We start from the raw sequence: 10,033 nt of genomic DNA on the forward strand, positions 1-10,033 counted from the left end.
ATTCAAAGCAGCTCAGTAAAACATTATGTACTGAAAAATACTTATCATTAGACCAAATAAGCTTTAAAAAAATAATTATATAGTTAAATTAAAGCTGAAAATATAAAACACTGCAAAAACAGTGGCACTCTAATTGGGTAAACAAAAAGGGAAACAACTTCAACAATCATTTAACATGAGAAACTTCTGAATTAAAGGAACATCAAAGAGTGTGAGGAAGCTGGCTTTGTTGGCAGCTTGAAACTACACAGCTCAGAACCAACACTGTTACAGAGGAGTTTCTCAACTGGGACATATTAAGGAAATTCATGTGTGACTTGTGGGACTAGCTGAGGTGAGATTTAGTCTTTCTCTGGATGAACAGTTAAATGGAACCTGGAAATCTCTTCCTGGGATTATTCCTTAAGCAAAGCAGTGTCAAAGGCAACCCTCCCAGCAAGACTTCAGAAAACAGCTGGCAGAACTATAGGATCTGGTGTCTGGTGTGTAAAATACTCTCCTCCCTGTTCAAATGATTCAGAACATGTGCAAAGTGTGCTAGCTTTCATCACATATACATAACAGCATTATGTATCAAGTTACCCTGTTAAAACAAGGAGCAGGCTTCCTCTTTTTGACTTAAATGACATGAAGTGAGAAAAAAATGAGAATAACCATCAGGGGAATTATAGAGGTTTATAATTCTATCACCAACTATTTCAATAAAAGCCATCACGGGAAAAGAAATGTCAGCATATATATAGTTACTTGTCAGAGCTTTCCGAGCCTTTCTAGATAGACTGGCTTTCACTACACTACCCCCAAGTCCAGAAGTGGATTCTTTCAATAATTTACTCAGTAACCTGTAGCAAGAAAACCAACACCTCTAATGACATCCATGACTGAAGCCTAGACTCCTATTAGAAATCACCCTTCAACCAAAAGGGGTGATTTCCTGGGGCAGGAAAGCCCATAGCTGTATAGATATAGGGGTGCCTCTCATGGCTCCATGTGCTTCACTGCCTACCTCTACCCTTCTCCCTGGTTGGAGAGGCCTTAGCCAAATTCTCCTCCTATACACCATCTCTAGAAAAACATGCTTCTGATTGTTTATTTTCAAAAGGACAACTATTGAGAAAACAACTTTTTTTTCTTAATCTTAAAGATTTTATTTATTTATTCATGAGAGACAGAGAGAGAGGCAGAGACACAGGGAGACGGAGAAGCAGGCTCCATGCACAGAGCCCGATGCAGGACTTGATCCCGGGACTCCAGGATCACGCCCTGGGCTGAAGGCAGGCGCTAAAACATTCAGTGTAATTTCTAAAGTGAAACTTAAATTCTATAGTCTTCCTTTAACACAATATTATTCAGATGCTCAAAAAATGGAACTATGTGGACTCCACAGAATACTTATTTTGCATCCACTTAGTGCCAACCTTGGTTTCTGAAACCAATCTCTGCTCTCCTCAAAAGCAAAATCCATCAAAAAGGGATGGCGAGCAGTAGCCAGGAAGAGCTTTATGAGACCTCAGTTAAGTCACATGCAGACTTCCTGAACAATGTCTCCTTTGCAAGACCCTGAACTAAGAGTATCTAGGGAATGTCACTACACTGTACGCAGATATGCAGATCGTGCCAAAGGCGCACCTACAAGTAGCTGCACTTTGGGGAAACAATCAGATATAGACATCAGAAAACATCTGCCCTGTTTTTTTTTCTTTTTTTTCTGGAGTTCCAAAATTTGTGATTGGCATTAGTACTTTTTAGAATAGAATGGAAAGAGCAAATCCTGTGAAGTGGGAGCAGTTAAGAAGGTGCATGGGAAAACTTGAGGTGGGCCCTGAAGGAACATTTGGAGAGGCAAGCAAAAGAAGAGAAGGGAGTACACCCTAATCAAAGAACAGCTGCGGGAAGCCAGGAAATGGAGGACACAGTAAGAACAAAAAGCCTAGATGGGCCTGACAAGAGGAGCCTTTGGCCTAGACAAAGGTAGATGCTCTACATCTCCTATCGAAAGGTACGAAAGTGCAGATCTACAGAGTCCTGAACACTAGGGTCTATAAAAGCTTGATTCTCTAAGTCACAAGAGGTAGATAATAGCTTTAGATCAGGGTAAGGATTTTGGAAAGATGTATCTGGTCTCATTATGCACACAAGAGAAGGTAGATAACTTATGATGGCTCTGGGTGGGTGTAGGCGGAGGTGGAGAAATTCAGGAGAGAAGTGAAATGGTGGGGGGGTGTGTGGCAGGAAAGTAAGGAAAATGGAAAGAAAGACTATATGGGAGACATTTTGTTTTAAATGGATAGGTCTTTTATAACAATAAAAATGATAAAAGACTATAGGCTGGAGCTGAGACAATTAAAGAAAATGGGCAGCTTGGGATGCCTGAGTGGCTCAGTGGTTGAGCATCTGCCTTTGGTTCAAGGCATGATCCCGGATTCCCGGGATTGAGTCCAGCATTGGGCTTCCCTCAGGGAGCCTGCTTCTCCCTCTGCCTATGTCTCTGCCTGTGTCTCTCATGAATAAATAAATATTTTTTAAAAAAATGGGCAGTGTAGTAGGTAGAAGAGAGAACTTTAGTTTTAGTGCCAATAGAACAAGCGAGCTGAAATATTTAGCACACCACAGGATTTGGTTCTTTGGGAACTAGGCCAAGGATAAACACTTGGGAGTCACTCGGTTGGAGGATGAAGAATAGATGAATTTCTGACAAGATGAAGGAAGACAGAAACCTGCCTTTAAGGGCTCTGTCCTCCACCAGCACAGGGTAAAGCAAAGTTCTTAGAAACCAAGTCAGTCAGAGAAACCAAAAGAAGGGGATTTCAATTTGGATGATCAATAGTGTCCTTTTCTATCAAGGTCAAGACTAAGCGGGCAGCGTACGTGGCTCTGCGGTTTAGCGCTGCCTTCAGCCCAGGGCGTGATCCTGGAGACCCAGGATCGAGTCCCACGTCAGGCTCACTACAGGGAGACTGCCTCTGCCTGTGCCTCTCTCTTTCTCATGATTAAATAAATAAAATCTTTAAAAAAAAAATGGTCAAGACTAAGCTCTGAGAACAAGTCATTAGATTTGACAATCTGAACCTCTGGAAAAACACTACCGGTAGGAAGATAAGGACCAAAGTGAGTGTGTAAAGGTTATGAAAGGAAGGAGTAAGAAGTAGAATGGATGGCAGCAGGGAAAATCTAGGCATGCATGAAGGTAGAAGGAAAAGTGCTAGTGTAGACAAGCAAACAGAAAACATTAGGAGGAGGAAAGGCAGGCAAAGGGGAACCATGGTTTTATGGAATGCTAGGAGAGCCTGAGAGAAGATTCCTTAGATAGAGGAAAGTATTATAAGATTGGTGTACAGGTAGAGAGAATGATGCCAGAAGCATTCATTCATTCCTTGTCTCCACCAATCTCAACTCAAAGCCATGCTCTGTTTTAAGCAAAGTGCCAGATATTGTGGCAACAGGATGGTCCCTTCTGCAGACTGACTTCTCAACAGCACAGAATTCATCCCACTGTCCTCATATCTCACATTATTTGTATTTCCCTGAGATCAGCTATTTCCGTTTTTTCTTTACAGAAACAGCTCTCTTTAATAGGTTAACACAACTAGACCAGATTTAAGGAAAACTTCAAACCACAGCATGATCTGAGACACTAACCTCAGTTACTGCAGAGGAACTCTGAATTTCTTAAATTTTAATAACCCCTGACATGGGTTACTAATTACCCTTGGCATTTTATATCAAATGAGAGAACCATTAACTAGATTAAGGTGGAAGAGAGTACAGTTGGATTCTGATTACAAGTCTATTTTTTCTACTTTAGGCAACAAAGGCAAAACAGAGTTTATGGGAAACCATTCATGAAAGCCTTTTGAAAATAATGTAGATCAAATCCAAAACGCAAAGCATGAGCTTACCCTATTTTAAAAAATTTCTGTGACGATTGTTGAGTATAGAAGAACACAGCATTGTAATAATCGTAACTGTATTTTAAAAATCTCTGATGGGAACCATGGCTTTACAGCTCTACTCCCAGAATCCCCAAGTTCAGTCAGTACAACCAAATGGAAACTGACTGACTTTGTCTTAAGTGATATGAAAATATTGGAAAAATGGGAAGAACTTTTTAGTCTTCTTTAAGAAGAAGACTAAAAGACTAAAGAACTTTAGTCTCTTTAAGAGTCTGGACTCTTTAGTCTAGTTTAGTACACTAGACAGGTTGGACTTGCAGGCAAAAAGCACTTTTTAAAAGTTGTTTTGGTTTGCTGCTGGAGCCTTTAAAAAGAGTCATGTGTTCCAGGTAGCCCTTTACCTGTCAGCATTCACCTCATCTTTTGTAGGGCACATCTCCCCAAAGTAAAAGGGCTTGGTACAAGAGCACCTCAACCTGCAGAGTGTTCTCCTAGGTCTGCCAACATAAATAGTGGTGGACACAATGCTATTTTCGAAGGGTAACACTAAATGGCCCACGCCCAAGGGAAGGCAGCCAGTGGCAGTAGCCTGCCTGGGGCTGAGATCTCCCTTTGGTCACAACTGGCTTCCCACATGCTTGCTCTACTCACACTCAGAGGAGGAAAGGATGGAAGACACCAGCATAGATAATGGGGACACAGGAGTACAAGGTTACCAAAGTGCAGGTGCAAAAATCAAAGCAATCCCCCCACCTCTGCCAGCCCAGACTTGCCACCAAACCCTAGAGGAGGGGGTGTCTCTTAGGTCACAGTATTTTTTTCTTCATTTCTCTTGATTTAAAAACAAATCAGCAGGGAGGACACGGTTCTCAAGAACGGGAAAATCAAATCTGAAATGAGAGCAACACAATTCATTGGCAACATTAATCTCCTTCTAGAGGAATATACCTCACTGCTATGATTCTAGGGGGAAAAAAGAACTTATCAGAGTTGCAGTTCGGGAAGAAATTCAGAATTAAGACAAGCTTCCCTCCAACATACAAAAAGCAACTGATAAAATAAAAGCACATAAAATTATTTTAAAAATCAGTTTGAAATTGGGGTGCCTGGGTGGCTCAGTCTTTTAAGTGTCTGCCAGGGTTCTGGGATCAAGACCCGTGTCAGGCTTCCTGCTGAGCCTCCCTCTCCCTCTCCCTCTGCCCCCCTCTGCCCCCTGCTCATACGCTCTCTTAAATTAAAAAAAAAAAAAAAATTAAAAAAAATTATGAAATCAAACATACTAAAACATGCACACTTGGTGAAAGGAATATGGGAATCTTAGTTTCTGTTTTGTATGATTCTACATTGTTTTGAATTGTTTACATGTGTATTTTTTTTAATTAGAAAAAAAGTGAAAGGGAAATAAATCCTTAAAGTCCATTATTGGGAAAGGTACTAGGCCAGGGCTAAATTGTGAAGCTGACCTACTGGGCTAGTTAGCAAAGGTGTTCTGAGCTGAGTGGCTTATTTTTGCCAGTGTGAGCTATACACATGAACAGTGTTCCCTGTAGGAAGTCCTGGAAATATTCACAGTTGAGTCACCAACTACTTTTTACCAATGTCCTGCCTGTCCCTACACAGAAGGCAAAAGGAGGGGGTGCATGATGGCAGCAAGGCAGTGGAAGTACCCTGTTCCCATTTAGACAGGATGCCCTTTAGGGAGAGCCTTGCTCCGATCCTGCACTGTGAGGTGGAAACAGGCTCTGCTTTCTGGTAGGCCTGCACTGGCCCCACTCAGGAAATCTAGTCCACAGTACTTGATAGAGCCAATCTGGGGAGTTGGAGGCCTTTATGTTTCTGGTCATTTGTGTTCAGGAAGTGTAGTCTAATGCTTTGCTACCTAAAGCCTGGTTCCTCAGCATTTGGCGTCACCTACAAACTTCCTAGAAATGTAGAAGCACAGATTTCACCCTATATGTAATGAATCAGATTTTGCTTTTTCATCACAATTCCCAGGGTGATTAACATGTCTACTAAAATTTGTGAAGTGCTGGTTCAGTGCAAAAAGTATAGGATAGGTGTCTATGGAGTTGCCATCAGGTCTTGATTTTGGCACAAACTTGTAGGAGGAACTTTGGGGAAAATCATGTTTCTGGGCCTCAGTTTCCTCCTCTGTCAAGAGATAGAGCTGATGTAGAACACATGAAGGCTTCTTCTAGTTCTCATATTGCAGACATGCATACATATGGATGTCTCTGCTTTGTGGTCCACAAAGGGCAGGGCAATGGCAGTGGCACCCAGAATCAGCTGCCACCACCAGTGCAAATCAAGTGCACTGCTGGGCCTACATGAGACTGCATATCCCTCCCACACACCTGGGGCTCCCTTCCTTACCTTCTGGTCCAAACGCTGGTAATCACTGGCTTTTGGCCGCCGAGTGACTTTAGATCTTTTTCCTTCTAGGACAAAAGCAATAATCTGGGGAAAGGAAAAAGAAATTAACAGATGATTCTACAATGGCTTATTTCAGTCTCTGAAATCAGAGGTCATCACCTGGTAGTACATTTTTTTTTTTAGATTTTATTTATTTATTCATGAGAGGGAGGGGGTGGGTTGGGCAGAGAAGCAGGCAGAGGGAGAAGCAAGCTCCATGCAGGGAGCCCAACGTGTGACTCAATCCTGGTCTCCAGGATCACACCCTGGGCTGAAGGCGGTGTTAAACTGCAGAGCCACCCGGGCTGCCCTGGTAGTACATTTGTTAATGACCCCGGCAGTGAAAGAGCCACAAACTCACAAGAGGCATCTTTAAATTATAACAGTTTTCAGGAGGACAGGGCCTCCAGTTACATCAGAATCTTTTATACTGCTAAACAGGAAATGGCAGATGAAGGAAAACTATTCTGGCCTTTAGCCTGTGGGAGTCTGGATGATTTACTCAAGAGCACAAAGATCTGCCAGCTGTGCCCCACACAGCTCTAGGATCAGACATTCCTTTTCTCTCACAAGCAATAATTATTTATCTGCAAATGTACTTTTCCTCCCCACACCTTGCTTCATTTTAACCTTACTGCTTTCACATCTAAGATTACTCTGTGGGACAAGCACTTGGATGTAGAATAAACAACTATTTTTATTAAATATCTTCCCTCATTCCTCATAGCCATAGACATACTGATATCATAAACTGAACTCTCCAATTTTAACCAGGCTATAGAAACTACTAAATTCTTAGAGCTAGGGGGATCCCTGGGTGGCTCAGCGATTTAGTGCTGCCTTCACCCTGGGGCGTGATCCTGGAGTCCAGGGATGGAGCCTGCTTTTCCCTCTGCCTGTATCTCTGCCTCTCTGTGTGTGTCTCTCATGAATAAATAAAATCTTTAAAAAAATAAATTCTTAGAGCTCAATAAGAAATGCAATCATTTTGTCATCAGAGTGGTTGCTAAGCAACACAGATATTACTCCACACCAAATCTGCTGTTAACAGTAAAAGACGATTATATCCATGCAATTTTTGGTCATTCTTCTAATCAGAAACTCAACCGATTGTAGAAGATAGTCCCTGGGCTCTCTGCTGCTGATGTCAAAGACTATGTAACCACTATTTCTGCCATTGCAGATGCAAGATAAAAGTGTGGGAAAGGAAACTAGAAATGATGCACTATCTTCAGAGTGGAAATAGGAAGTACTCTACTTACAAACTGTCAGGTACTCAGATTCTCGGAGGCAGTAAAATGATCTAAATTTAAGATTGTGGGAGAAGACCCCAATTCAGGTCAGATCATAAAAATGTCCTCACTTGGCACCTAATACAGCAGCAGAGGGCACTCAAAAGAATCGGACATGAAAGAAAATGATTTATAAAATGAGAGTAAAGAGACCTAGCAGAATCTGAGGAAAAACTGAAGTTTGACTTGAAATCTCCAGTGCTCACAGGCAGATGAATGACAGATATTGGCCCACACACCAAGCTTTCAAGGTGGAGGAAATCTCATTCCTCAAGACAGTTCTTGACTTACCTTCCGTTTATTGTGATAGGCAATATAGAGGACAGCAACAAGAATGGCTGCAGTCACCAGATAAGCAAAGAAGTGGCTGCTCTCTGCACTAGCACTTCCAAGACTGTCCTTATAAAGGTTATCATTCTGCCTACCCACAGAATCCAAAAGTGTCCCTTCACGGTTCTCACTGGAGGCAAGGCCAGGCATTTCTTTCTCTCCTTGGAGTGGTGAACCTTCTTCAGGCTCCGTATCCCCTTCCTCAGCCTTCTTGGGTTCCACATCTTCGGTAAGCTCTATAGACTTGCCTTCTCCCTCCTGCTGTGAAGTGGGGTCAGAGTCCAGTAATACTCTCTCCTCAGATTCATTTTTATAAGCATTCAGAGTGGGATCTTTGTCGGCTGGTATGTTTAAGTGAGGCTTCGTGGGCTTCTTGTTATCAGAAGAGGGGTTAGAGACCAGCTTGTTGGAGTGGTCATTCAAGGACTGCATCTGGGACTTCACCTTGCTAGTGCCATCTCCTGTGGCCTCAGACTTGGGCTTCTTGTCAGGGTCGTCTCCTGTGGCCTCAGGCTTGGGCTTCTTGTCAGGGTCGTCTCCTGTGGCCTCAGGCTTGGGCTTCTTGTCAGGGTCGTCTCCTGTGGCCTCAGGCTTGGGCTTCTTGTCAGGGTCGTCTCCTGTGGCCTCAGGCTTGGGCTTCTTGTCAGGGTCGTCTCCTGTGGCCTCAGGCTTGGGCTTCTTGTCAGGGTCGTCTCCTGTGGCCTCAGGCTTGGGCTTCTTGTCAGGGTCGTCTCCTGTGGCCTCAGGCTTGGGCTTCTTGTCAGGGTCGTCTTCTGTGGCCTCAGACTTGGGCTTGTCAGGGTCGTCTCCTGTGGCCTCAGACTTGGGCTTCTTGTCAGGGTCGTCTCCTGTGGCCTCAGACTTGGGCTTGTCAGGGTCGTCTCCTGTGGCCTCAGACTTGGGCTTCTTGTCAGGGTCGTCTCCTGTGGCCTCAGACTTGGGCTTCTTGTCAGGGTCGTCTCCTGTGGCCTCAGGCTTGGGCTTCTTGTCAGGGTCGTCTCCTGTGGCCTCAGGCTTGGGCTTCTTGTCAGGGTCGTCTCCTGTGGCCTCAGACTTGGGCTTCTTGTCAGGGTCGTCTCCTGTGGCCTCAGGCTTGGGCTTCTTGTCAGGGTCGTCTCCTGTGGCCTCAGACTTGGGCTTCTTGTCAGGGTCGTCTCCTGTGGCCTCAGACTTGGGCTTCTTGTCAGGGTCGTCTCCTGTGGCCTCAGGCTTGGGCTTCTCGTCAGGGTCGTCTCCTGTGGCCTCAGAATTGGGCTTCTTGCTAGGGCCGTCGTCTCTGGGCTGTGGCTGCAGCTCTCTAGGCTCTCCTTGTGGTGGGGCCACTGAAATAGAGAAACCAGTTCGCTCTGAAGAGAGGAAGTCCGGGAGAAGGGAGCCCTGAGAGCTAGAAGAGACGGAGGCAACAGGCAAACGGGGGAGGTGGGTGATGGCAAGCGGAGGGGTGGCTCCGGCAGGGAAGAAGCGGGTTCAGAGAGCGACCCGGCCGCGGTGAGGGCGGTGGACCTAGGGATGATAGTAGGATTATTGGGGGTGGGGTCTTACCCGCCACTGCGAGGCTCAGCAGGGCCAACGCAATCAGGAACCGCATCCTGCACTTACTACTCTTCCGCTCTCTACTGCTCTCGCGACATCCGCGCGCTCACTCTGGGCGCCCCTAGCCCCGCCCCTTCCTGCGCTCGTCCTTCCGCCGCACGCCCAGGCGAGGGGAGGGGCCTCGGAAAGGCGGGAGAGGACGGTGTTTCTACTCTAGCTGGGGCCGGCGCAGCGTCCGTCGGCGCAGGCAGCTTACCCCTTCTTCCTTTCCCAGGTCCACCACAAACGTCAGTCCCCTTTTTCTTCTTTGCCCTTGTATTTCCGAGACAATTTTGGCAGAGCCAGAGCTCCCTAGCCTGCGGATGGCCCCGTGGGGACTGACGTCGCTGGGACCCGGCGCCTGGGCTTCAGACTGCTCACATTTCTAACTTCTCTCTTTTCTCATGGTTCTTTGCTCGTAGCACACAAACGTGTTGGGCTCAGGTCTCTCCCATCTGGAAACAGAAACTGATCCCGTCACCTTTGTAGCGGGAACCTTCCCAGTCCAGTTCCTCTCTTTCCTGACCCCGCGGA

General features: G+C 45.3%; 1 protein-coding gene across 1 annotated transcript; it reads right to left on the reverse strand.

Annotated features, from left to right (window-relative positions):
• Nucleotides 1-96: 96 nt before the first annotated feature.
• On the reverse strand, nucleotides 97-9,715 carry TGOLN2 (trans-golgi network protein 2). Its single transcript, XM_055327012.1, has 4 exons — nucleotides 9,470-9,715; nucleotides 7,889-9,249; nucleotides 6,267-6,350; nucleotides 97-4,783 (listed from the first exon to the last, which is right to left on the reverse strand). The coding sequence occupies exons 1-4, from the start codon at nucleotides 9,513-9,515 to the stop codon at nucleotides 4,778-4,780; spliced, it is 1,497 nt and encodes a 498-aa protein (XP_055182987.1). The 5' UTR covers nucleotides 9,516-9,715; the 3' UTR covers nucleotides 97-4,777.
• Nucleotides 9,716-10,033: the final 318 nt, after the last annotated feature.

This window comes from Nyctereutes procyonoides, unplaced genomic scaffold (assembly GCF_905146905.1).
Source record: "Nyctereutes procyonoides isolate TBG_1078 unplaced genomic scaffold, NYPRO_anot_genome, whole genome shotgun sequence".
Taxonomy (NCBI): Eukaryota; Metazoa; Chordata; class Mammalia; order Carnivora; family Canidae; genus Nyctereutes; species Nyctereutes procyonoides.

What these genes read in the sequence shown, in the direction of transcription:
- TGOLN2 (XM_055327012.1), bottom strand. Translation starts at nt 9,515, where the DNA reads ATGCGGTTCCTGATTGCGTTGGCCCTGCTGAGCCTCGCAGTGGCGG. An exon ending in GCTGAGCCTCGCAGTGGCGG is followed by an intron (nt 9,250 to 9,469) that starts GTAAGACCCCAC and finishes TCTCTATTTCAG; the next exon opens with TGGCCCCACCACAAGGAGAG. An exon ending in CCTATCACAATAAACGGAAG is followed by an intron (nt 6,351 to 7,888) that starts GTAAGTCAAGAA and finishes TCCTTTCCCCAG; the next exon opens with ATTATTGCTTTTGTCCTAGA.